The sequence below is a fragment of the Danio rerio genome, chromosome 4, assembly GCF_052040795.2.
Source record: "Danio rerio strain M-AB ecotype USA chromosome 4, GRCz13ab, whole genome shotgun sequence".
NCBI classification, from domain to species: domain Eukaryota; kingdom Metazoa; phylum Chordata; class Actinopteri; order Cypriniformes; family Danionidae; genus Danio; species Danio rerio.
In genome coordinates this window covers 62,295,177-62,322,779 of record NC_141024.2, presented here as the reverse complement: position 1 = coordinate 62,322,779, position 27,603 = coordinate 62,295,177, and the positions used below count along the sequence as shown (strand labels likewise).

General features: G+C 37.4%; 3 protein-coding genes and 1 long non-coding RNA gene across 8 annotated transcripts in view; 3 read left to right on the top strand and 1 right to left on the bottom strand.

The window, feature by feature from the left end:
* The window catches only part of LOC148682295 (uncharacterized), a 560,329-nt gene that overhangs the window by 296,058 nt on the left and 236,668 nt on the right, over nt 1–27,603 (top strand). The window lies entirely within an intron of this gene.
* znf1117 (zinc finger protein 1117) overlaps nt 1–27,603 on the top strand; it is a gene marked incomplete in the record, with an annotated part of 481,533 nt that overhangs the window by 350,431 nt on the left and 103,499 nt on the right.
* LOC103910680 (uncharacterized) lies at nt 1,251–14,684 on the top strand. The gene is made up of 9 exons (XM_087250318.2): nt 1,251–1,412; nt 1,771–1,854; nt 2,357–2,847; nt 3,010–3,337; nt 3,455–4,256; nt 4,355–4,564; nt 6,968–9,826; nt 10,814–13,488; nt 13,572–14,684. Exons 3-5 carry the CDS (start codon nt 2,471–2,473, stop codon nt 3,827–3,829), a joined length of 1,080 nt encoding a protein of 359 aa, XP_087106444.1. The 5' UTR covers nt 1,251–1,412; nt 1,771–1,854; nt 2,357–2,470; the 3' UTR covers nt 3,830–4,256; nt 4,355–4,564; nt 6,968–9,826; nt 10,814–13,488; nt 13,572–14,684.
* Nucleotides 4,806–25,306, bottom strand: LOC137491027 (putative RNA-directed DNA polymerase from transposon BS). 5 transcript variants are annotated; one of them, XM_088650449.1, is made up of 5 exons: nt 25,277–25,306; nt 20,328–20,472; nt 13,542–14,003; nt 11,564–13,458; nt 4,806–7,911 (listed from the first exon to the last, which is right to left on the bottom strand). In XM_088650449.1, the coding sequence occupies exon 5, from the start codon at nt 6,373–6,375 to the stop codon at nt 5,083–5,085; it is 1,293 nt and encodes a 430-aa protein (XP_088506575.1). In that variant the 5' UTR covers nt 6,376–7,911; nt 11,564–13,458; nt 13,542–14,003; nt 20,328–20,472; nt 25,277–25,306; the 3' UTR covers nt 4,806–5,082. The 5 variants fall into 5 exon arrangements, with proteins under 5 accessions (XP_088506575.1, XP_088506576.1, XP_087106697.1 ...); XM_088650450.1 differs by adding an exon at nt 24,791–24,935 and having other exon boundaries at nt 4,806–14,003; XM_087250571.1 differs by lacking the exon at nt 4,806–7,911 and adding an exon at nt 24,791–24,935 and having other exon boundaries at nt 12,133–14,003.

Sequence of the window (27,603 nt, the reverse complement as noted above, 5' to 3'; positions counted from 1 at the left end):
ACGTTCACACCGAAAGCGGCGAGAGCGTCAAAGTAGCCGGAAGTCATTCATTTTCAATGAGAGCCTGCGGCGATATGCGGCGATAAGCGGCGAGGAGCAGCGCGGCGCGTCTTCGCCGGCGTGAGCGTCGAGGAGAGTTGAAATGAAGTCAACTTTATGGTAATGAGCTATGACGCGGTTTGGCGGCAAGCAATCAGAATGAAGACGTCAACCGCTTGATAGCAGTTTAGAGAACACAGACCTGTGAACTTTGGTTCCGACCAGTTGTTCCCAAGGGTTTGATTATTGCGGTCGCCGGATTTCCAATTATTTAAACTTTTTTCCCACAGGAACATACATTAAATAAGTTACTGGCAAGTTACTGATTTTCATTAATGTTATATAAATTTATCTTAAAAAAGCGGGAATCTCACGCGATGTGACAGTACAAAACAGTACTGCTGCTTCAGGATATTTCAGACATATGGACACATATTGGATAAACAGAGCAAAGTCACACCACATGCAACTTAATCTTCCATTGTTGTATGAATTTGATAAGAAGTGCGCAACATTTTTCACGCTAGAAACATGTTTTATGCAGGAATGTAACTGATATGCTGCAACGGCTCCTTTAAATATGAGATCAATGTAGCGAGTTTTGACGCTCTCGCCGCCGGAGCTGAAGGCAGAGAGCGTTGTCGCCAGGGCGGCCAGAGCGACCTTGGACACTCTCGCCGCTTTCGGTGTGAACGTACGGTAACGTGTCACATTTATTTGCAATGAACCAGTTGTCTAATTAAATCTATTCTAACTTATATCTTATTTCTACCTGTAAAAGTAGCAGAGATTGGTAGTAAAAAACAGCTTGAACTCGAAACACTGTAGAGAAATCAAACTGATTGTACAACAGACATATAGAAAGATAGTTTCTAATTGCTTGAAATGTAATGTGATGTACACTTATGTTCAAAAACTTATTATTGTTAAAATATAAAAGCTTAATATTACTCATATATTGCAAGAATTCTATTGTGTTTGATTTGCTCATAAATTAAGTAGATTTTATTTGATTTGAATTATTTGAATAAATTATTCTTTATTTATTTAATTTGCCTATATTATTTCACATTATTCCAGTTTTTACTAAATATTTGATCAAATAAATGTAGCCTTGATAAACATACTTAAAACAAACAAAATACATTGAGCAGATCGCAAACCTTTGAACAGTAGTGTACATATTGCCATTGTGAACACAGTGTTTTTAATGAAATGCTTTTTGTCTTGCCCTTTTTGAGTTCACCAAACCAAGATTTTCCGGATCCCACATTGCTGCAGCAAAGCCAAATCTTAGTGTGGCTAGAAGACCATCACAGGCTGATGTCCAGCCCAGTTCAGCAGTGTGTAGTGCTTCTACACCAAGCACGGCTGTAAGTATTGTCATAATCCACATAGCTTTCTGAGAGAATTTGGTATAAGCATTTGTTTTACGTAAATTCGTATTTTTATTAAGTACAGTCACATTAAATCTCAATAAAACATCTCTGTAGTATTCTTTTAGTGCATAAAAACATATATATTAAAAATAAGCACCATTCTTTAAACTTTTTGTTCTGCATAAAAGCGCTGTGACAAAATTTTACAGTTTAGCAGCAATCATTCATTTCCAATGTATTTTATACATTGATGTTCAAATAAATTAATGGTTGCAAAAAATTCGGATTAGTTAATGTTACTTATAGATATATATTTACAAAATGCACTTTGTTATACTGCTTGTTTGTACAGACACAGGACCTTCAAGTTTCTGCCCCCGTCCTCACATCCACTACGGCAGTGACCAGTTCCACAGAGCCGTCCGGCATTGTCTCAGTAAGTCATTTCATATTTTCTGTCCAAAAAAGGTAATTTGGTTTGCATATTTGCTGCCCCAGCTGAATTCACACAAAGTGGTTTTAAGACCAGCCAATTAAATTGACTTGATGTTAATTAACTAAGCTTGATATATGTATAAATGTTAACAAAATAAAGAGAGGAAAAAATAAAGCAAAGAATCACAAAAATTATGCCTGTTGTTGTTGATATTTTATGTTCACAGTAGTAAAAGAAAAGAAAATGGATGGAAGAGAAGTAGAAAGGAAAAAGAGAAATAACTGTATTGGAAAATACTTTTGCTTCTTTAAAGAAAATGTTTATTGGTGAAATTCTATTAATGATTTTTGGAATTGAAAAACATAATAAGGTATTTAAAAACAATCACTTAAAATCAAAGGTATTTAGATTATAATCATGATATCACGTGAGGGTACTCACTCAAATATGTAAGGTGCATTTACATTACCAGACTAAAGGTTTGATCTATTTTCCTTCACAGACTGCACCTTCTGGGTCATTGTTGCAAGCTCCATCAGCTGTTCCACTTCCGCGCCTTTGGGCTGAAACCTTGCCACCAGAGGACCACAAGTGGATTGCCAGCAGGCTTTTTAAAATGGGGTCCAAAGGAAAGCCAGAGCTTCGAGACAACCTCCAGCTCTGGTATTACCCTCCACAGCCTGCACTTACATACAATCAGGCTCCAGCTCCAGACAGATTTTTCTGTCATTCACTTTTGCTGTGGATGCCATACAAGCTGTGGAGGGTCAAAGTCCTTTGCCCTAATCCTGCATGTGGACAGCATCAGCTGACAGGTGGAGGTCTGCACAAAAGGGCACGGCAGGTTCTGGACATCGACAGGATGTACAACATGGTTACAGAAACCCTCATCTGTACCAAGTGCAAAGCCTCGCATGTGTCCTGGAGTCAGACTGTCTTGCAGCAGCTGGATCTTGGCCATCGCTCAGAGTTTCGGGTCATTCTCACACAGAAGTGAGTAATTGAACACCTTTATTCCTCGTGCAGTTGTTAACCTATCATCACAGATATATGAAAATACTTTACAAATTATATATATATATATATATATATATATATATATATATATATATATATATATATATATGTTTATATCAATATTCTTCTGTTCCTAAGGTACGCCTGTGATATAAGAGTCATTCGCCTACTGCGTGAGCGTGGACTAGGCAACAGCCCCACAAGGGTCATCAAACAACTGAAGGAAAACCACAGTGAAGAGTGGCTCCAGCGTCTAGCCCGCTACACCACTCAGTGTGTGGATTTCCTCAGTGGACCTGGGGTGTTGCCGATCACCTTCCAGGAGCCCCCAGCACCTACAGTTGTGCCAAGCTGCAAGTGGCTCCTCACTGTCTACAGCCAGGACATCTTGACAAGGTTGAATGAAATCCATGCCAGGATAACATCGACCCATGGGTCCATCTTGAAGATGGATTCAACTAAAAAGGTTAGTGGATATTCATCAATTTATAATTTCTTTATTATATTCCAGCATTGGTAAAAACCCTTTGTGTAGTCTGCTTGATCTGACGATACACCATGGTTCTTCTCTTGTCTAATCTAGATCACAAAAAAGCTGGCCGGGACAGCAAAAGGAACAGGACTCTGGCTCACCTCTGTTGGCAATGAGTTTGGTCAGGTGCTGATAAGTGTGCTCACTGCCCAGGAAGGAGCAGGACTGGACAGGATGGTGGATGGGCTGGTCAGAAGATACCAGGAGGCTGGGGTGGATCTACCTGCTGTTTTGTATGTGGACTGTGGGTGCTGCACTGATGTGGGTGAGACCAAACTCAAAGCCAGGTTCAGAGGATGGCCGGAGTTGACTGTGAAATTGGACATCTGGCACTCTATGCGCAGGATTTCCGTGGGATGTACAACTGATGCTCATCAACTGTATCCCATCTTCATGTCACGGATCTCTGCATGCATTTTTGAATAGGATGCGGCTGATGTTTCTTTGCTACGCCAAGCAAAGCGAGCCCTGTTGATGTCCCAAGGTTGGCCTGCGTTGACAGATGCTGATGTCAACAAACATCTCACCAGGGAGGAGCTGGCTCTCCATTGCCGGAGGAGGACCCGTGGGGAGGAGACTACCATCCTTTTACTTAAACAGCTTCTTACTGAGTTCATGAGCAACAAGGGCAATGACTCGCTGGGCGTTCCTCTTTTAGACAAGGAAAGGATGGAGCACATCTGGAGTGTCCAAAAAAAGCATATAAAATTCATTCAGGACCCCCCTGGTGTCGTGCTCTACACTGAAACGGGGAGCATAACCAAGGGAGATGTTCTGCTACGGACCTACAGATGTGCCAGGGGCTCCACGTCTCTCGAGTCTTTCCATTTACACCTCAACCGTTTCATCCTAGGTATGATTCTGCACAAACATTGTGTAAAAACGCATTAAATGTCTTTGTGTGTTTTTGTTTTTTAATTAAGTCCTAAACATTGTTTTTAATATTTACAGGGTACAGCGCAAATAGTCTGAACTTTCAGATTTATTTGCTGGAGGGACTAAACAGGTGGATCCAGGACCGGGAGGCTGCTTCCTTGGCATCTGAACCATCAGCTTTACGCAGCTACACAGGAGAACTTGTTTACTGTGTAAACTGCAACTTTGAAAAGCTGTTTGGGAGAAAAGTGGTGCCCAACTTTTGTCCGCCTGCACGTTACACTGGTAAGAGATTTTGCTATTGTTAATAAACCTGCAATTTCTGTGTTCTCTCCATCTACTGTATCCAGTTTAATACAGTAGGTCAATGTTCATGAGCTTTGTGCTGTGAAATCTTTGCTTGTCTTTAAATATTTGTAAGAACAAATGTATTGTTTCATGACTACTTACTGAAGTAAAGCAAGATACAAAATTATTATTACATTATTATTACGTCATTATCAAACATAATGCTACAAGCTTTGAGGGAAATTTATTTGTACATTTCTCTGTCTTCGTTGTATTTCCATTGCATTTCATTAGATGTTTTGTCCAGAATATTTACATTTAGTCATTTAGCAGACGCTTTTATCCAAAGCGACTTACAAATGAGGACAAGGAAGCAATTTACACAACTAAGAGCAACAATGAATAAGTACTAAAGGCAAGTTTCAGGTCTGTAAAGTCTAAGAAGGGAAGTGTTAGTAGTTTTTTTTTTTTTTTTTTTGTACAATTAGTGTGATATTCAAAGAGGCAATTGCAGATTAGGAAGTGAAGTGGAGACTAAATAGTTGAGTTTTTAGTCGTTTCTTGAAAATAGCGAGTGACTCTGCTGTTCTGATGCAGTTAGGGAGTTCATTCCACCAACTGGGCAGATTGAGCGTGAGCGTTCGCGAAAGTGATTTTTTCCCTCTTTGGGATGGAACCACGAGGCGAAGTTCATTCACAGAACGCAAGTTTCTGGAGGGCACATAGATCTGCAGAAGTGAGTGCAGATAAGAAGGTGCTAGGCCAGAAGTCACTTTGTAGGCAAACATCAGAGTTTTGAATTTGATGCGAGCAGCAACTGGCAGCCAGTACAAACGGACTAGCAGCGGAGTGACATGTGCTCGTTTAGGTTCATTGAAGACAACCCGTGCTGCTGCATTCTGGAGCAGTTGAAGAGGCTTGATAGAGTTAGCTGGAAGCCCAGCTAGTAGAGAGTTGCAGTAATCCAGTTTGGAGAGAACAAGAGCTTGAACAAGGAGTTGAGCTGCATGTTCAGATAAGAAGGGTCGGATCTTTCTGATGTTATAGAGTGCAAATCTGCACGATCGAGCAGTTCTAGAAATGTGGTCAGAGAAGTTTAGTTGGTCATCAATCGTTACTCCAAGGCTTTTCACCATTTTGGATGCAGTAATAGTTGCCCCATCCATCTGGATTGAAAAGTTATGGTGTAGAGTCGGGTTGGCAGAAACTACAAGCATTTCCGTTTTTGCGAGGTTCAGCTGAAGATGATGATCTTTCATCCAGTGTGAAATATCCAACAGGCAGGCTGAGATACGAGCTGGAACGGAGGGATCATCACGATGAAAAGAGAGGTATAGCTGGGTGTCATCAGCATAGCAGTGGTAGGAGAATCCATGTCTCTGGATGACTGGTCCTAGAGATGATGTGTAGATGGAGAAGAGAAGTGGCCCAAGAACAGAGCCTTGAGGTACCCCAGTGTTTAGATGCTGTAGGTTGGACACCTCTCCCCTCCAAGACACCCTGAATGACCTGTCAGAGAGGTAAGATCTGAACCATTGTATAACAGTGCCCGCAACGCCCAGTGACTCAAGCGTAGATAGCAGGATCTGGTGGTTGACAGTGTCAAAAGCAGCTGACAAGTCCAGCAAAATGAGGACTGATGATTTAGAGTCTGCTTTAGCCAGTCTGAGATCCTCCATGACCGAGAGCAGGGCAGTCTCAGTTGAGTGGCCTTTCTTAAAGCCGGATTGCTTGTTGTCCATGAGATTGTTTTGAGTAAGAAAGTCCAGGACTTGATTGAACACTACTTTCTCCAGAATCTTGGCCATGAATGGAAGCAGGGATACTGGTCTGTAGTTTTCAAGTAGCGTATGGTCCAGGTTGGGTTTCTTTAGCAGTGGGGTTACCCTAGCCTGCTTAAATGTAGTGGGGAATAAACCAGAGTCAAGAGATGTGTTAATTATGTGAGTCAGTGTTGGTATGACTGCAGGAGAGATGGCTTGCAAGAGATGAGAGGGAATGGGATCGAGTGGACAGGTGGTTGCATGGCTAGATAGCACAAGTTTGGACACCTCAGACTCAGAGAGCTGAGAAAAAGAGGTGAGTGTGTGTGGTGTTGGTGTTGTATCTTGCGTGTTTGTTGTAGGTGCAGCAAATTGAGCACTGATTTTTGCAGTTTTGGTGCAGAAGAATGTAGCAAAGTCATCAGTAGTAAGTGTGGAGGATGCGGGTGGAGGAGGAGGATAGAGGAGGAAGCAAAATGTTTTAAAATATTTATTATGTTTTGGATCTCTGATTCAAATGTATGTTTTTGTTTGTTTCTTCCTTGGCGTTGAGCTTTTAAAACTACTTGCTACTTCAACACCCAATCAAACATGGCTCTTAAAATTTGTTTATTTATGTTTCATTTATTTTTTTCAGGTGAGCTCATTGGAGTGCAGTATCTGTTCCAGCAGACTGGTCAGGCACTGCAGAACATGAACCCAGACTGCTGAGCTCATTGAGGATCTCAATGTGGATGAGCGAGAAGAAGATGAGGGCTTCTGTGACATCAGTGAGGATCACACTATTGTTGATCCGGAGGCTGCTCTGTCACCATCCTCCTCCACATTGAGATCGGGTTCCTCCACTGCAGTCACCAGCAGTGTCGCTTCTTTGCCAGTCTCCACATGCCCTGCACTGGTCCCTGACTCACCTGCGCAGCCTGAAGAACCAATTTCACCTGTGCCCTTAGAGCCAGAAGAGGCTACGGAAGATGATGACGAAGACAATGATGATGACGACAATGATGATGGTGATAAAGATACTGTAAGTCCCACTAATTTCTGTCTTTACAATGATCTAGAATAATTTTAAAATAAAGTGTAAAGTCAAACACGCATCAGGTTTATTTCCGTAGTGCAGCTTCAACATGATAACAGAAACAATTATGGATTAAACAATTTAATGTGCTATTTTTTTTTTTTTTTTTTTGTGCTTTCATTTGGCTGTTGACTACCAAAATATTCCGGGCTTCCAGCATGTGAACAGGCTGGCTGAATATCTGGTTGGGCTTCGGACCCACAAAAGCCTCAGCCTTATGGAGACAGATTAGACTCAATAATAATTCACGCAAAAGACACGATGTACACATGCGTAGCCAAATTCACGTGCATAAAATGAAATTCACGTGCGTAAAATATTTATTTATATTCACAAAAAAATTTCACGTGCACAGAATAAAAATACATTTTCATAAAATACGTTTCACAAATGCAAAACACGATTTGCAATTGTATAAGAGTGTACAAAAAGTTTGAATGTTTAAAACTTGCGAGTTCATCCTGAATGAGAATGTGCTAATCCTCTTTTACGTACGACTCCCCCTCGATACGTGTGTGTGTATTATTGAGACTTTCCTGCCAGAGTCAGGGTAACTCGTACCTTTCAGCCAATCAGATGAGAGCTGTAGTCAATGACACCAACTCTGCGCTTCATTTGCGCAGACTGTTTCTCTCCAGCATAGCGAACGGAAAAAACAGCAGTCGGAGTTGCACTTTTTTCATTTATTTAATTGTAACCCTGTGGTATTAACACCATTTATGTGTATGCAGATACCATTACAAAATGATGTGTATGTTCCTTTAAGAAATACGTGAAAGAGTATTCAGCAAGCTTGGTTGAGATGACACAGGTCTAGCATAACAAATGCTATGTGGGGAGATGCTGTTATCTGATTGGGTGAATTAGAGAGTGTGTTTTTGCTCCTCCAATCAGGAGTAAAGAGGGGCGGGAGAAAAAAAGATCGGGAGAAAGAGGAAAAAAAGTCACACGCAGTGCGTGAGAGATCGGGAAGTTTGTAGATTTTAGACCATAAAGTCTGTTATATTCCCTTTAATTTTAGATTTAGTGAGTTTAGCAGCGCACACGTTGCTAAAAAGAAACGGAAAGAAGATCTGATTTGTGCAGTGAGTGAGAAACAGTTTAAGTTTGTCCTTTGTATATGGAAAGTTCTTTACAGGACTTTAATCACCAAAATTAGTTCGAAACCCTTACGAACTGAAAACTGTGACGTGAAGAACGAACTTGCTGGAAGCATCACGGTGAAAGGAAGCACACCTAACAGCTGTGAGTGTTGTGGGCTACACCAGTCTGCGAGCATCGTTGGACAGCAAGTTTGGCGTTGGATGGTGTCAGGTTACACATGCGTGAGCCTCGTTTTGTCATCTTATAAGTAAGGTACCTTTATTTTATTTGCTCGGTTGAGCGAAGGGGCCATTTGTTTGTTTCTGGGCCACACCGAACTCAAGCTGCACATCAGGCCTGCAACGGGGTGGGATTGGTGTGTGTGTGTGTGTGTGTGTGTGTGTATATGAGAGTGTGTGTGTGGATCCACATATCCCTAAAGTGACTTGTTAAAAGGTTTTTCTTTCAAATTCTCTGTCATAACAGTAGTTCATTTATATTGTTAAAGTCAGCTTTACGGGAGTTATAATCTATTGTTTATTTCGGGTTTTTGTTTTAGAGTAGCAAATTTACTATTGAATACATAAAGAGATAGCTTTAGGAAGAGATTTTAAATTATAAAAGCATAAGGGAACAGGCATATACAATTACTGTGTTTAGTTTAATAATAGGAGAAACGCATTGGTTTATTGTCATATTCTGAGTATTTTTGTATTCCTTAAGTGATTTTTGTCTTTCTGTGCTGCATCTGAGCATAGAATTGAAACCTATTGGATGTAAATAATACATTTTTATTAAATTTTTCTACATTATTGATTGATATTGTTTTTATTTATGTAAAATACCTTGAATACACTTTTATAGTTAATCCTTGTGGTTTTGGGTCCTTATTTTGTCTCTTGTTGGTATTTGTGTGATTAGTAAGTGCAGTACATAACTAATATTAATCTAAGTTAAACGTGTTCAGGTTAGTCCGACAATCAGTGGATATATAAAAGTAATCTTGTGAACTCAGGCCCTTTTATCAGGTTCTTTTTATCTGGAGTCTAGAGGTAAAAGGAAAAAGGGTTACATAATTATTTGTCCATAGCCTCACTCCTTTTATCCATTATTTTGCCGCAGCTCCGCTCTTATTTATTTTCTCTCAGCCTCATGAGCGGAGTGTAGCCTGCAGAATGATGAATTATCATTCCGGCGACTTGAACATAGCAGTACCACTGTGGTCTAGCGGTCAGTATGTTGCATAATCAAGTCCCCGACCCGGGTTTGATCCTCACCTGGCTTAAGCTTTTTTTTTTTTTTCATTTTTATTGTTAAGACATATAAAACTGTAAGGTTGTTGAACATTTGAAGTTCCAAAGCAGCTGTTTTCTTCAAAAAGACTTGATAGTGTAATTAGAAACTGACTTGGAAATGACTTTATTTTAATATAGTCAGTCATAAACTGAGGTGGGCCGGTCAAAGGCTTGAAACTCCAGGGCTGAAAAGGAGTCCCACTCCGGCCCTGATTATATCCAATAAATGTAAACAAGCTGCTGTTGTGCTTTAGTAATATAATATGTAGAATATAAATATAACATTAATACTTTTCGGAATATTTTTAACACAAATCGAGCCTCTGGGATCATTTCAAACATGTTTGATGCCCCTCAGGATTTTAATCCAACTTACAGCCGGATCACCGAAGAGAAGAGCTGAGGAGAATCACGTCAGTTTTAATAAATTAGGTTTTAATTTTTTTAAGTCTATAGAGACTTTGCAGAATAAAAATGCTTAATCATTCCAGTAGGTGGCACATACAGATCAGTAATGAGAACCAGTGATGAGACATTCCAAACGCATACATAAGCAAAACAGAACACACGACACTACCAAAATAAAACATTGTATTTAATGCTGAAAGAAGGTCAACCAGTTTAACATATCATACAGCATTCACAATAGCCTTATTAATTTAATTAGGCTATAATGTCCTTGACCACCGGCAAATCAGAATGTTCAACTGGACATCACTATAGTTCTTTGTTCAGAGTCGCTGCCTCAGTCAATCAAATCCAGTCAAATGAAGATTACAGCTCAGACTACATTGATTTTAACCCGATTTATGCCTGATTTTCACCTTCTGGGAAAAGGAGATAAATAAGTTTACTACAGCTCGTGATAAGCAATAAAACACTTAGTTTATGTTGTCATATTTTCATTGTAAATTTTTTAGTTTCTAGTTTAATAAACAAAAATATACTCATAAGCATCATTTAAAATGATTATTTATATAATTATTACGGAATGATAGGGTATATTATACATATTATATTACTAAAGCACAACAGCAGCTTGTTTACATTCATTGGATATAATCAGGGCTGGAGTGGGACTCCTTTTCAGCCCTGGAGTTTCAAGCCTTTGACCGGCACACCTCAGTTCACGACTGACTATCTTAAAATAAGGTCATTTCCAAATCAGTTTCTAATTACACTATTAAGTCTTTTTAAAGAAAAAAGCTGCTTTAGAACTTCAAATGTTCAACAACCTTACAGTTTTATGTCTTAACAATAAAAATGAAAAAAAAAAAAAAAAGAGTTAATCTCTGGTGAGGATCAAACACGGGTCGGTGGCTTGATAATACAACATGCTGACCGCTAGACCACAATGGTACTGCTGTGCTTGCATTGCCAGAATGATATTTCATCATTCTGCAGGCTACATTCTGCTCACGAGGCTGCGAGACAATAAATAAATAAGAGCGGAGCTGCTGCAAAATAATAGATAAAAAGAGTGAGGCTATAGACAAATAATTAAATAAATGAAAAAAAAAGTGCAACTCCGACTGCTGCTTTCTCTGTTCACCATGCTGGAGAGAAAAAGTCTGCGCAAATGAAGCGCAGAGTTGGTGTCATTGACTACAGCTCTCATCTGATTGGCTGAAAGGTACGAGTTACCCTGCCTCTGGCAGGAAAGTCTCAAAAATACGCGTATCCAGGGGGAGTTGTACGTGAAAGAGGATTTGCACATTCTCATCCAGGATAAACGCGCAAGTTTTAAACATTCAAAACTTTTTGTACACTCTTATACATTTGCAAATGGTGTTTTGCATTTGTGAAACGTATTTTATGAAAATGTATATTTATTTTGAGCACGTGAAAATGTTTTGTGAATATAAATAAATATTTCACGCAAGTGAATTTGATTTTATGCACGTGAGTTTGGCTACGCATGTGTACATCGTGTCTTTTGCATGAATTTCTTTTGAGACTAAACTGATTCCATATTCATAGGACATGGACCTTCAGCATGCAGAGGGACAATTTGCTGCTGAGTGTGACATGGCAGGGAAAGAAACAGCACCTACAAGTCAGAAACCACTGTGCTTGACTTGAAAAAGGTGGCCATCTCCAGTTTGGTGAGATTAAAAGATGGATCAGTGCAGCAGCAGCAGTTATGCAGTTGATGTGATTGTCTGTTGTGGTGAAGGAGCTGAGACGAAAGGCAATGTTCTCAATTTACCGCTCAATATAGGTTCCTACTCACACCTATGATCATGACTGAAAGGACAAGATCTCGGACACAACCAGACACATTTTACAAAGTGTTATGACCCGCTTGTTTGAGTCGCAACATAAAAGAAAGATGAACCAACAAAATAGCCTGAAGGCAAATTATTTATTATAAAATGCAACTCATAGAACAATCAATCAAAGCAACCAACAAATGTCTAGGGATACTAATGAAGATAAAGAACTTAGAATATAATCAAAACAACACCATAAGGTTAAAGAGTCAATGAGATGGCAAGTCTTGACATGAGGACTCCTGAGTAGCCACAGCGTCCTGGGGTAGCTAGCACAACGTTTATATACCCATGGATGAGTAATGCAGGAATCAAATCAGGATTTACCACATACTCCAATCTGGAGTCTTGGGATCATCACAGTGTTTTAATATTGTAAAACGTAACTAATAAAAGATGCACACAGAACAATTGAATGAGCTTTCTAAACTTGGGGTCCTGGTATACAGCAAACTAACTGTCCTGGAGCTCCACAGCAGCTTCTTTACTGTACGGTGTCTTCCCATTGATTTGTTTCTCATTCAGGGAGTCAGACAGAGAACATCATCCAAAACAACACAAGCTACATGAATACACTGGAGAGTGGAGTACAGATGTATCCGCACCTGTACAATCACTTGCAAAGAGTAATTAAGCCACAGAGGTACTGTGTGCCAGATGTTTATGAAACTGTTCTTTACTCAGCCACCAGCATTGTGTTTACGGTAAATGCGAGGAGCGCAACACATTTACAACCCGACCTACTGCAGTGTAGAAAAACAGTATAACGTTACTCAGCCTTTTCAAACATTATTCAGACATGAAACATCCTGTGCACATGAGAAAATGTTTTGCTGCATTCATGTCATGTGTGCAACTTTTTGTCCATGTGTTTCTAAAGCTGTGCAGAATGAGTGAAACTCTGTAGACTGATCAGATCTGTACGGTTTCTCTCTAGTGTGAATCCTCTTTTGTGTTTTCAGATGTGTTAACTGATTAAACCTCTTGTCACAGTGTGAAACCTCTACAGTCTCTCCGGTGTGAATTGTCTGGTGCAGTTTCAATTTTGGAGCAGTAATAAAAGCCTTCTTACACTCAAGCACATATACTCTTTTACACCAGTGCGGAACTTCATGTGTTCCTTAAGGTTTGCTAATCGATTTAAACTCTTCCCAAACTGAGTGCATGTGAATGGTTTCTCCCCAGTGTGGGTCTTCATGTGTTTATTAAGGTCTGAGGAGTTGCTGAAACTCATCCCACACTGAAGCTGCGGTCACACTAGACAAAAACTGGTGTGTTTGTTTAGGTGTGATGATTGGCTGAAACTCTGTCCACACTGAGCGCATGTGAATGGTTTCTCTCCAGTGTGGATCCTCATGTGTTGATGAAGGTTGGATAATTGGCTGAAACTCTTCCCACACTGAGTGCATGTGAATGGTTTCTCTCCAGTGTGGATCCTCATGTGTTTATTAAGGTGTGATGAGCAGTTAAAACTCTTCCCACACTGAGTGCATATAAATGGTTTCTCTCCAGTGTGAATCCTCATGTGTTTATTAAGGTGTGATGATTGGCTGAAACTCTTCCCACACTGAGTGCATGTGAATGGTTTCTCTCCAGTGTGGACCCTCATGTGTTGATTAAGGTGTGATGAGCAGCTGAAACTCTTCCCACACTCAGTGCATAAGAATGGTTTCTCTCCAGTGTGGCTCATCATGTGTAGATTAAGATATGATGATTGGCTGAAACTCTTCCCACACTGAGTGCATGTGAATGGTTTCTCTCCAGTGTGGATCATCATGTGAATCTTAAGATGGTCTTTTCTTCCAAAACTCTTTCCACACTGAGCGCAGGTGAAATGATTCTGGTCTCTCCTTTTCAAAATGCCATCAGTCTGTAAATGAGTTTTTTCCTCACTTTTGACATGATGTTCCTCCTCTTTACCCTCCTCATTCTCTTTAATTAGGTCTGAAATAGATAAAACATTAGTTTTCATTAAGTCTTAAAAACTCTCACTAAAAGCTGAAAAGTGAAAAGACACTGGAAACATTGGCTACACACACTGTAATTTTGATGCATGTTAAATGTAAAATAAATCAGATCATATTGTTTGGTCCATTAATGTGTACATATTTAAGCAGATTCAATTCAGTTCATCTTTATTTATCTAGTGCTTTTACAATGTAAATTGTGTCAAAGCCGCTTAACATAGAAGTTATAGTAATTTAAAACCATGTCAGTCCAGTTTTCAGAGTTTTTACATAATTGATCATAAAAGTAATTTTGGTCATATTAATAAGACAGAGATTAGAAATCTGTAAGTGGCCTTTTTTATTCATAATTACAACAACATGTTTTTCTAAAATTTGTAAAGCAGACAGGGAATGCTTGTTCATTCTGTGCCTGACTGGTAAACGCATCAGAAAAAAGTTATGGGGTAACAGCTGAACAAACTATGAACAAAATGCTGAATATTTGCCTCAGAGACATGAGACATAACCGTACAGCATCTGAATAAAGGCTGGAATGTGAACTTTTCACTTGTGTGCTGTTGGGTCATTTTCATCCATTCTGGGGTGATTTTGAGGCTCAGACTGATATTTGGGGACATCTTATTTTGACATATTCTGGAAAAATGCTTTAAATAAATTTTTTTTTAAAAACTCAATACACTCTGGGCAAATGTACTTTTTTCGTTATATTCATGGCTGTTTTTTCTCAATTGGCCTCTATTATAACAACATTTTTTGATTGCAAAGCCATGACAGCATATAATCATGCATTCATGATTATTGGTGTTTTCTGTGATGACAGTAAACATTGTTTAGTTGGTCTCCACCCATAGGACGGCAAAAAGGAAATGGGTGAGAGAATAAAGGAAGAGAAGGAGAGTCGAAGAGAAGTTGACTGAACTGTTCCAGTGCGGGGAAATGAGTAGAGAAACCGGGTCGAGACGAGCAGTGTAAACCAAACGATTGGTTGTGAGAAACAAAAAGCGGAAGTAGGTATTGAAGTAACAGAGCTAAGACCGCTGTCTTGTTACTGAAGTGCTCATGATGTCTGTGATCAAGTGCATCACTAAAGACTTCAGTGCAGTGTACTTAAGGTCAACTTACCGATTTATCTCGCTGCCATGGAATCTCACCTTCATACCGCAGTCGACAGTGTCAAAGATGCAAACTGGTAAGGTCTTCACGTGAAACTTAAAATTTTGTTTAATATTGCTCTTATCCTAAATACTATTACCTAAAACCTACCTATACTGGTAAATAAGCATTTAAGTGTCGGAGTCTAGCTGTTCTGAGCGTAATTCAACTTGAATCAGGATGAATATAGGAAGAAGCAACCGTAGGGAGGCAAAATCCGCTACTAGCCTCAATGCTAATGCTAACCCTGAAGTGCAAGCTGCATCTAAGAAAGAAACTTCTCTGGCGAATGATCACAGTGCAGTCCTTAAAGCTATTGATGCACTAAAAGGTCTGGAGTCTGTGTTGGGTGGATACTCCGACTCTCTGCCTAGTCTCGACACACACAATTTAGTTTTAGGAGGCAATTTTTAGAGAGGGACACGAACATAAGCTCCTGCTATATGTGGATGATCTTCTTTTTCTGTTAAATACAGGTACATGTATTCCAAAAGCTCTTACAGTAATTTCAGAATTTGGAAATGTTTCTGGATAAAAGTAAATCTTGCAAAGAGTCTCCTTTTCCCTATCAATGATAGAGCACAGCAAATGTCCTTCCAATCCTTTCCATTTTCAGTAAAAGCTGATAAACTTGTATATCTGGGTGTGAGTATGACACACAGGATAAAGGATTTGTTCTATAATTGTCACAACAACATTAAACAAAGCCAAACGAGACATGACGTGGTGGTCAATCCTTCCTTTACCTTTGGCTGGGAAGATCAATTCTATTAAACTGGTAATACTACCAAGATTTCTGTTTCTATTTCAGACTGAGCCTGTTTGTATTGCCAAGATTATAGATTTAGCAGTCCAATGATGGTCTAGGAAGGGAGTTAACTGTGTTAAAGACCTGTTTAAAGATGGCTTATTTATCTCATTCAACAGTTAAGAACAGACATTGAGATTCCCCAGTTTAATTCTTTTAGGTACTTTCAGATCCGTAGTTTCGTTAAAAACAAACATTTCTCTCCTTCACTGAACCAACCAGAAGAATGCTGGATAGATGAATTGGTAAATATGGACCCATATCAAAGAGGTATGATGCCCATGTTATATGAAGTGATCCTAAGAAATGCCTCCACTTCCCTAAACCATATAAATAAAAAATGGGAGGACGAACTGGGACTAGAAATATCAGATACAGCCTGGCAATATGCCATTGAACTGGTACACTCAACTTCTGTATGTGATTCAGATTCATCTTGCCCCAGATGTGGTTTGGAACCAGCAGATCAGAGTCATATGTTCTGGGGATGCCCTAGATTACATAGGTTTTGGACCAATATTTTTAGATAATTTTTTAATCTATATGTAATAAAGATATGGATCCTAATCCTTTGACCTCAATTTTTGGTACAGTGCCAGAAGAAATGTACCTGTCAGCTAATCACATAAAAATCATTGCCTTTTCTTCTTTATTGGCCAGATGCCTGATTCTTCTCAGTTGGAAAAAAAAAAAACGCCATCCCACAAACATTGGATATTAGAAGTGTTATCACATCTCAAACTCGAGCACCTTAAGTAGACTATATGAGGCTCTACAAAAAAAAGTTTGGCAAAAAGAGGTTTGGCAGCCTTTCCTATACTATACTGGGTTTTTATATCCTAGGTGAGAGTTTATCAATAATTTCCTAATTTGTTTTATCTATTTTTATTTAATTTATTTATTTTTCTCTTTCTCCCTTTTTCTTTATGGGGTGCGAGTATGTCTGTAGCTATGTACCATGGTTATTTGTTGAAAAATTGAAGACTTTTGAAAAATAAAAACATTTGAATAAGAATGTAAGCAGTACTAAATATTGTTTGTAGAACGAGTAATAATCCCATGAATCTAGTTACAGTACATGTCCCTGGCGAAGGTCTGTGAATTTAAGCGAATTATTCATTAAAGTTTTCATCCAATGAATCAAAGAGAACAAAATCATCACTTCCTGATTAACTGGTGCCAAATATCAACAGTAAAAACAGAATTCACTGTGGTAGAAAAAGCTACATGAAACTTTTATTTATTTAATTAAATAAATGTCACCTTAGAAGACAATGCCGACACACAATAAACACGTGGTGGCGTTTCAAGCCATGAGATGCGCAGAACAAACGCTTTTGACATGCTCCAGAAGCTCTGGAGGTAATTAATAATATGATAACATAAACACTAATATGGTTAAAGTGTTTTAGATGTTTTACAGTGTGCTCAGCCTGCTGGTTTGTCCATTTACACACACATTTTCATCATTTTTTTTCTTCACTCCCATCAGGTGAAGTTTTTTTTACGTAAGTTTATCTTTTCTTATTGAATAAAAAATTTATCCTACTCAGTTATGCACATGTTTTTTATGCCCGTATTTTAAAAATTATGTGCATCATGACGTTTCCATCAACCGATTGTTTTTTAATGCTCATAGCCCATCCAAAATAAACAAAAAATAGGTGGCTGGAGGCAAATCAATGCCAATATTAATCGAGCGCAGCGGTAATGTTTACAAGTGAGGAAAAGTTAAACACGAGCAGATTACAGGCTTACACGCGAGGAAACTACAGCTCACGCTGTATCTTTTCTGTGCACACGATGGGCGTTCTCACGAGTGAGGTCATGCTTACAATCTTTTCTCTCTGCTCGCTCACTGGTTCTTCTCTCTGCTCGCACAAAACTTTTGTGATTTTTGTCAGTCCTGGGGCGGGACTTGGTTTACTTGTTATCTCTAACGCTATTGGTTACTCTACCTTTCCGGAAGTTAGCCGAATGGTATGGTATGGATTAGGGTTGGGCCGATAGACGATGCCATCGTCCATCGCCGATGGCCAAGAGACATCACGATGCTGAGCCGGCATCGCCGATCCTCCGCCCCGCCCTCGTCGCAAACGCGCCCGCGAAAAATAGACACTCAGGCTCCGTTTACATTGATAGGTCTTAGAGTTAAAATGCCATTTTAGAATGAAAATGATCCACTCATTTAATATGCTCCTCTGAGCTTAAGGCAGAGAGCAGTGGACGTCGGACAGTTTATCAACGATGTACCACTGAATCGCATCTCACTATAATTGTTAAATGTGATATTCAGACATCCCAAGTCTCCCAGCAGTTCCAAGAGTCTTTTTGCATTTGCGGGACTCATAATTGCTCTTTATTGTTTGAACTCTCAGTAATGATTAAATCACACTGAACTGAGCTAAAATGAACTGAACTTAAACACTAAAAACTGAACTACACTGTTCCAGTTACTGTGACCATTTATGTGAAGCTGCTTTGACACAATCTACATTGTGAAAGTGCTATACAAATAAAGCTGAATTGAATAATGCCTGCAAACGAGTGAAAATCACGCGTCTCCCTCCAGGTCCTCAAATCAAGTTGCACACCCTTCTCACCCCCGCATCACTCCTCGCTCTTCAGACAAGTCACACACTGTATACATGTATTTCATAAACGTAGATTTCTTCACGATTTAAAACAGCATCTTTGGATATCTTTTCTGCTGGAGAAACTTAAAACAAAACGTATAAAAAAAAAATTTACATATACCGTAGGAAAGGTACACCAGAACATTTTGGCAGTTTTAAAACCTTGACTTTACTTTGTTCAAACAGCGGTATACCTTGTAAACGGTTATCGGCACATGCCCAAGCAGCATAACACTGATTTTAGGATCTAAAAATTATTATTTTTTTAAAAGTCTCAAGCAAAAAGATTCCAATGGTGCCGCCTGCTGGTACATGAAGAATTTGGTCAATACTGAAGAACTTTACACTCAGATGTTTGCATATCATCAGCATGCTGTAATCCATTTCTTAAGCTGCAAATGTCATTTTTAGACTGGTTCCACTGTAATTTGTTCAATTTGTTTCACGTCGTCCCACAGCAACATCATATATATTAGAATACTGTACAATGTTTCATAACAATTAATTACTTTAGTGTCAATTTCATTCAGCATATTTAAAAGTTTAAACCAGGATTTCTGCAGGTATACCAAGTTAAATTTAAGAATTTTCAAGATATTTTAAGACCATTTAGACTGACATTTTAGACTCATAAAGGCCTAAAGGCTAAGGAATTTTTCAAATAGCCCAGATGGAAAAGATTTTTAGTGCCCGATCAAAAAAATATCATAATTTAATTAATTTAATTATACAATTATAAATACATTTTTAAAAATTGTATTTTAGATATTTCTTAGCAAAAAATTTTAAATTGCGTGTAGCAACAAGCAAGCTTTACTTGTACCCATACACTTTTTTCCTGAATAAACTTTCTTTTAAAAAAAAAATAATAATAATAAATAACATATATTTTAAACTTTTTTAAAACCTATAATAAACAAAATCTGCACAACAATCTGTCCAGGTCGATGTCCTCAGCAGTAATGGAGCACATTTAAACAAATTTTACTGTAAGTAAAAATTTATACTATTATGAAAAATAGAGTTAAATTTATTATTTTGAATGAAAATTTTTATTGAGATGGATTGTTGGGGATTGTAGATTTTGGAATTTAAGACTTTTTAAGGCCCAGCAGAAACCCAGTTTAAACACAATAGCCCTGGTAATTAGTTATTATAATAATGATGTAATTCTAACTCAGATACTGACTGTAAGAACTAGAAACAACTACTAGAATCAAGTTTAAACCCATAAAGAAGTTGGAATTGTGATCAACATGACATGCAAATAGAAAGTACTAAATCAACATCATCACTGTAATAGCAGATATCTTCTATGAGAATAATGTAGGTCAAACATCGTCAGCTCAGTTGAACTTTTTTTAATTTACTGTTTTTGTTTATTGTATATAGCGCCAGCGCTCAAGGACGCTTACCAACAACAGAAGAAAAAGAAAAGCAATAAAGCTCTTTCTGATTCTGATAACCTTAAGAAGGTAGAGAAAATGGGAGACTAATAATACATAAAAAGAATGAAAAAACTAATGAGAACAAGTGACAAAAGAAACTCATTCCTGTTTTTCAATCAGTGTTTATGTGCATTTAGGAGAACTAGGCAGCACACTCGGGGCTGCAAGATGGATTTAATTTAGTATTCTTATTATTAAAATATATCTGAATGAGGATCAAATGACTGCGTTGGTATTTGAGAATGAAAATCAACCTGTTTGTTCCTGCAGATCTTCCTGATTGACTGTGAATGTCTCTTCAATCTTCACATCTTCACTCTCCTCTTTAATAAACGCCATCTTTATAACAGTGTGGAGATCAGTCGCTTCAGCAGGAGTTTCTCTCTGTGACACTTTATCCTGTTTAAAATAAACAAAACAATGAACAGAAACAAAATAACTTCTCTTCAACACTTGCTTCAATGTTTTTTATGGGAGTAATTAACAAAAAGAAATCAGGTAAAATGTTTCTTTAACACTTATTACACACTTTCCTGTTACTTTATTCCAGGGGTCGGCAACCCAAAATGTTGAAAGAGCCATATTGGACCAAAAAAAACAAAAACAAATATGTCTGAAGCCGCAAAAAATTAAAAGCCTTATATAAGCCTTATAATGATGGCAACACATGCTGTATGTATTTATATTAGCTATATTAGCCTACTATAAAAATGACTTCGTTGGCTACAAATACATACTGAGCCTTCATGATTAAATGTTCATTTCCCTGCAGTGCATCCTGTAGAGAATGACGCGCCACGTGACTACTCTGTTGTACGATGCCGTCTCAAGTTTAACTTAATTACAGTATATTAATGAATTATGTTTAATGTTCAAGTTTAACTTCATTACAATATTAATGAATTGTTTAATGATCAAGTTTAACTTCATTACAATGTTAATGCATTATGTTTAATGATCAAGTTTAACTTCATTACAATATTATTGCATTATGTTTTGCTTTGATGAAATTAAAGAAATGCAATAAAGAAATCGTTATAAATAAGAAATGTTTTTAATGTTTTTTTATTTTATTTTGAGGATTCCAAAAAACAACATTAAAATGAACGTGCACAACGTGCCCCTTATCTGGGCAACAGTGCAATAAAACGCAGTCTGCCATTTCTATATCAAGATCAGCTCGAGTCATTCCTGGGAATGTGCTCAACAAGGAAGGGTCAATCTCCAGGGGTGTGTGTCAAGGAAAGACAGTCTCGTTTTTTCCTTTCGCAACTCGCAAAATCTGCTCTCAAATGCAGTTTGCATATCAACGATCGCACCTTGTAAATAATCACCGTTGAGTGAGTGATCGGGATGGACTTCTTTGAATTCTCTCAGGGAGGGAAAATGAGAAAGCGTGCCCCGCTGTACATCTTTGGCAAAGACAGCTTGCGCTCCATGGCGCATCACACAGCCGCCGGTTTGTTTACAACAGCTACCTGCCTGGCATCCCGCCCTGCTGATAGAAACGTGTGTCGCAGGCTATGACGCAAATCTTCGTTGACAGAAATGTTGAAATTAAATATTCTACACACTTTTACAGCATTGGAAAACGTTAAGATTGTTTGTCCTCCTATAGAAACCATATTAAAACAAACAATATATTTACCTCCCTCATCGTTTTCCATTTTCAAACATCTTTTGAAAAAGTTCCAGGGAGCCACTAGGGCAGCGCTAAAGAGCCGCATGCGGCTCTAGAGCCGCGGGTTGCCGACCCCTGCTCTAGGGGAACGAGACAGGGCTGCCCTCTGTCCCCTCTGCTCTGACATTGCCATCAAACCTCTTGCAACTGTATTAAGGAACTCAGATGGCATGCGAGGAATTTTCAGAGGGACACGAACATAACCTCCTGCTATAAGCGGATGATCGTTTTCTTTTTCTGTCAAATCCAGATACATATATTCCAAAAGCTCTTACAATAATTTCAGAATTTGAAAATGTTTCTTGATACAAAGTCAATCTAGCAAAGAGTCTCCTTTTCCCTTTCAATGATAGAGCACAGCAAATGTCCACCCAAACCTTTCCATTTTCAGTAAGTCCTGATAAATTTGTATATCTGGGTGTGAGTGTGACACGTAAATATAAGGATTTGTTTAATAATAATTTTTAAATGACGTTAGACAAAGTAAAACGAGACATGACGCACTGGTCAACCTTTCCTATATCTTTGGAAGATCAATTCCATTAAACTGATAATACTACCAAGATTTCTGTTTCTATTTCAGACCGTGCCTGTTTGTATTGCCAAGATTATATATTTCAGCAGTCCAATTCTGGTTTAGGAAGGGAGTTAACTGTGTTAAAGACCTGTTTAAAGATGGCATATTTATCTCATTTAACAGTTGAGAACAGACATTGAGATTCCCCAGTCTAATTCTTTTAGGTACCCTCAGGTCCATAGTTTCATTAAAAAACACTTCTGTCCTTCACTGAACCAACCAGAAGCATGCTGGATAGATGAATTGGTAAATATGGACCCATATCAAAGATGTATGATGCCCATGTTATATGAAGTGATCCAAAGAACTGCCTCCCCTTCCCTAAACCATATAAATCAGAAATGGGAAGACGAACTGGGACTAGAAATATTAGATACAGCCTGGCAATATGCCATAGAACTGGTACGCTCATCTTCTGTATGTGATTCAGATTCATCCTGTCCCAGATGTGGTTTGGAACCAGAAGATCTGAGTCATATGTTCTGGGGATGCCCTAAATTACATAGATTTTGGACCAATATTTTTAAATAATTTTCATCTAAATGTGATAAAGATATGGATCCTAATCATTTGACCTCAAATTTTGGTACAGTGCCAGAAGAAATGTACCTGTTAGCTAATCACATAGAAATCATGTGAAATGTAAATTAAATTTAATTACAAAACTAACCCTAACAAGCAAACAAGTGAAAACGAGAAGTGAAAAAAAAAAAAAAAATCGCACGTCTCCCTCCCGGTCCTCAAATAAGTTGCACACCTTTCTCACCCCCGGATCCCTTCTAGCTCTTCAGACACGTCACACACTGTCTGCATTAGTTTCAAAAACACAGATTTCTTAACGATTTAAAACGGCATCTTTGGATATCTTTTTTTTGCTGAAGATACTGTTGTCCTGAAAAACTTAAAACAAAACGTAAAAAAAACAACTTGCATATACCGTAGGAAAGGTACAGCAGAACATTTTGGCAGTTTTAAAACCTCAACTTTTTTCAAACCGCGGTATACCTTGTAAACTGTTATCATCACATGTATAAGCAGCAGAACAATGTTTTTAGGATCTAAAAATTCCTTTTTTTTAAGTCTCAAGCATAAAGGATTCGAATGTCGCCGCCTGTTGATACGTGAAGAATATGGTCAATACTGAAGAACTTTACACTCAGATGTTTGCATTTCATTAGCATGCTGTAATCCATTTCTTAAGCAGAAAAAGTCATTTTTAGACTAGTTTGTTAGCCAGTTGTAGTCAGTGCATGCTAAACGTTTTTGTTCCACTATACTTTGTTGATTTTGTTTCACGTCGTCCCACAGCAACATCATATAGTTTAGAATACTGTACAATGTTTTATAACAATTTATTATTTTGATATCCATTTCATTCAGCAAGTTTAAAATTGGAGGCATCCACATTTTTTGACATACTTTAAACCAGGGTTTCTGCAGGTTAAATTTAAGACTTTTTAAGATATTTTTAAGACCATTATGACTGAAATTTTAGACTCACAAAGGGCTAAAGGCTAAGGAATTTTTCAAATGGCTAAGATGGAAAAGATTGTATTATCATATTTTAATTCATTTAATTATACAATAATAAATATTTTTTTAAAAATTATATTTTAGATATTTTTTAGCAAAAGATTTTAAATTGTGTGTAGCAACAAGTAAGCTTTACTTGTATCCATACACTTTTTTCCCAAATAAACTTTCTTTAAAAAAAATAAATAAATGAACAAATGCTTTAAACGTTTTAAAACCTATAATAAACAAAATCTATGCACAACAATCTGTCTAGGTCGATGTCCTCAGCAGTAATGGAGCACGTTTAAACAAATGTTATTGTAAGTAAATATTTAAACCATTATGATGAATAGAGTTAAAATGACCTTTTTGAATGAAAAGTTTTATTGGTATGGGTTGTTGGTGATTGTAGATTGAAATTTTAGATTTTGGAATTTAAGGCACCGCAGAAACCCTGTTTAAAAGCAATAGCCCTGGTAATTAGCTATTATAATAATGATGTAATTCTAACTCAGATACTATCTGTGAGAACTCGTAACAACTACTAGAAACAAGTTTAAACCCATAAAGCAGATAGCAGATATCTTAGCAGATATAATAGCAGATATCTTCTATGAGAATACTGTAGGTCAAATATCGTCAGCTTATTTGAACTTTAATTTATTTGTTTTTGTTTATTGTATATAGCGCCAGTGCTCAAGGACGCTTTACCAACAGCAGGAGAACAAGAAAATCAATAACCTTAAAAAGGTAGAGAAAATGGGAGACTAATAATACATTAAAAGAATGACAAAAGACACGAGAGCAAGTGACAAAAGAAACTCATTCCTGTCTTTCAATGACTGCTTTTGTGCGTTTAGGAGAACTAGGCAGCACACTCAGGGCTGCAAGATGGATTTAATTTAGTATTCTTATTATTAAAATATATCTGAATGAAAACTAACTTGTTTGTTCCTGCGGATCTTCCTGTTTGACTGTGAATGTCTCTTCAATCTTCACATCTTCACTCTCCTCTTTAATAAACTCCATCTTTATAACAGTGTGGAGATCAGTCGCTTCAGCAGGAGTTTTTCTCTCTGTGTTTGGACACTTAATCCAGTTCAAAATGAACAAAACAATGAACAGAAACAAAATAATTTCTCTTCAACACTTGCTTCAATGGTTTCTTTATTTGAGAGTAATTAACAAAAAGAAATCAGGTGAAACATTTAATTAAAACACTTATTATACACTTTTCTGTTGTTTTATTCAAACAACAGCCTTCAGTTACTCAGAATAAAATAGTACTACTAAAATACTAAAATAGTTGTATAAAGGGTTAAAATAATATTTCCAACAGCAGGAACATAATATAGCATCGTATAAAAAACTTAAAACTTTAGAACTTTAACTTTAAATCAGTTTATATCTGTAAACGTTTTAAAACAAACCTTTCTCCAGTTGAATCACAGCGACGAAGCAGCGCTGCCTGATGACGTCACACGCCACGGCAAAATAAAAGTCTTTTTTGTTTAACTTTTTTGCCACAATCTGTTGCAGTCATGACTTATTGATACATTTCTCCCATGGTTTTCACTTTACACTTTGTCTGCTCTCTCTCTCACAAACCTTAAATCTAAACATTTTCTTAACTTTTTTTTAATCCACTTTATAATGACTTGTATATCTACAACACTTTCTATTAATATCTGAGTCCAAATCTCATCCTCATAATTATGACCTCTTCTATTTCTACAACTTCATAAGCCTATTTAGGGTTTCTTTTTTCACATGAATTGTTGTCTCTTATTATCTGTGTTCCACGTTTCCTGCCATTCTTTAGCAATATCTGTAGTAATATTTAATTTACCTTTACTTACATAAGCATTAAAGGGGTAGTTCACATAAAAATTACAATTCTGTCATTTACTCATCCTCTACTAATTTCAAAACTGTTTCTGCTGAATGCAAATAAAGAGAATACAGGGGCAAAAAACAGCCACTGTATGGTTCAACAGTTCCTATGGACTTGGGGGAAACCAGAGCACCTGGAGGAAACTCATGCAAACATGGGGGAACACACAAACAAAAATGTCAACTGACCCAGCTGAGGCTCAAACCAACGACCTTCTTACTGTGAGGCGATCAGTGCTACCTACTGCACCACTGTGATGCCTCACATGTATAATTATTTGAGGTATTAAAATGGTATTGGATAAGAACTTCGCTTACAAATAGTTGTTATTTTTAAAATGTGTGAAAAAGCACCATTCAGATGTAGCGACTGTATTGATCTGGGCAATCAAGCATGTATTGTTATAGACACTATGCTTATTTGTCTTAAGAGATGTTAGGCAGGTCCTGTTCATGTAATATGTTCATGTAATAGTCTGTCAAGTTGGTATTGGCATGAAGAGCTATACCTGTTAACGGGTTTCTTATATGTTAAATGGTCCTATTCAGTTAATGATCAGGCAGCTATTAATAAAGATGACCGCACACAATGATGATCCATTTATTTAAATGACTATGTGACGCAGATATTTTAAATTCATTGTTGCAAACAAGTTACAGGAGTAAGTACAGTTGTTGTTTTATGTTATGTTCACCACTGTAAATACACCATAGTGAAAAAAATAAGGTTAATCACACTAAAAGTTCTGCATTGTGTAGATATGAAAGTGAACTCTAGTCGTTGAATTATTCTGTATAAACTGCCTATACAATAAATTTACTAGTGATGTAATTATTTTCTAATTATAAATATTTAGATGCATCACAGTATGTGATAGCTTTACTGTGTTAAAAGGAAAAGGTTTTGTCAGAGTATCTTATATATGCTTCTGTGAATGTCTATGCATATTTGTTTGCACAAACACAAGTAATAAATAGAGAGAAAAACATCTTTAATACATACCAGGTGAATAAGAGGATTTCGGGAAAGCTGAGCTGCTTACACATGTTCTGTTCAACTAAAAAACGAAGGAAAGAAAACAAAATTGGCACAGAAACAAGTTACATTTTGATAGTTACAATTTATAAACATAAAGTGTTTACAGTCTTCCAGAAGCCAGTAATAAGCTGCATGTGCTTTAAGATAAATAAAGGAGTCTAAACTCACATAAAGAACAAGTTTAGTAATAAATAAATGACTAAAACTCTGCTAATAGTTAGCTTATGTCAATATATTGACTGACCTTTACACAAATAAAACCTCAATGTGAAGTTTATAAATTGTTCCTTTCAACGAATGATAATATATCACAGTATAATAGTATACATCTTCTATAACTATTATATAAGTGAATGTAGTTGTGTGTATTGAGACATCGGTATGGATTGAGTTTTCAATGCTCATTTGCATCTTTACACAAAGACTTCAGCCAAGCAACTCTGAGAAACTTCTACAAAAACAACACACAACTCTTGCATTACCTTTTAACCAGGCTTGGGAAAAAATTAATTGAAATGTGTTACATATCATAAGTGTATCAACAGTAACTACAAAATGCAGCAACCAAAATTAAAAAAAAAGCTTTCATCAATAGTACTATAAAACAATAGCAGCTAAACAAATGAAGATGGCTAAAGTCAACTTATTTTCCCAATACATCATTATTTCTCTGTAAAACTGGTTTGTAAAGCTGCTGAACTTCCCATCCCCCACTGTATGTGTCTTGAGTCTTCACTGCTCCCCACTGCTCATTTGCATCTTTATACCAGCTTTAATGGGGGCCAATTGAGTCTTATCCAATCACATTCCAGATCCAGTATCTCA

What these genes read in the sequence shown, in the direction of transcription:
- LOC103910680 (XM_087250318.2), top strand. Translation starts at nt 2,471, where the DNA reads ATGGGGTCCAAAGGAAAGCCAGAGCTTCGAGACAACCTCCAGCTCTGG. An exon ending in CGGGTCATTCTCACACAGAA is followed by an intron (nt 2,848 to 3,009) that starts GTGAGTAATTGA and finishes TCTGTTCCTAAG; the next exon opens with GTACGCCTGTGATATAAGAG. An exon ending in AGATGGATTCAACTAAAAAG is followed by an intron (nt 3,338 to 3,454) that starts GTTAGTGGATAT and finishes TGTCTAATCTAG; the next exon opens with ATCACAAAAAAGCTGGCCGG.
- LOC137491027 (XM_088650450.1), bottom strand. Translation starts at nt 6,375, where the DNA reads ATGGCCAAGATTCTGGAGAAAGTAGTGTTCAATCAAGTCCTGGACTTT.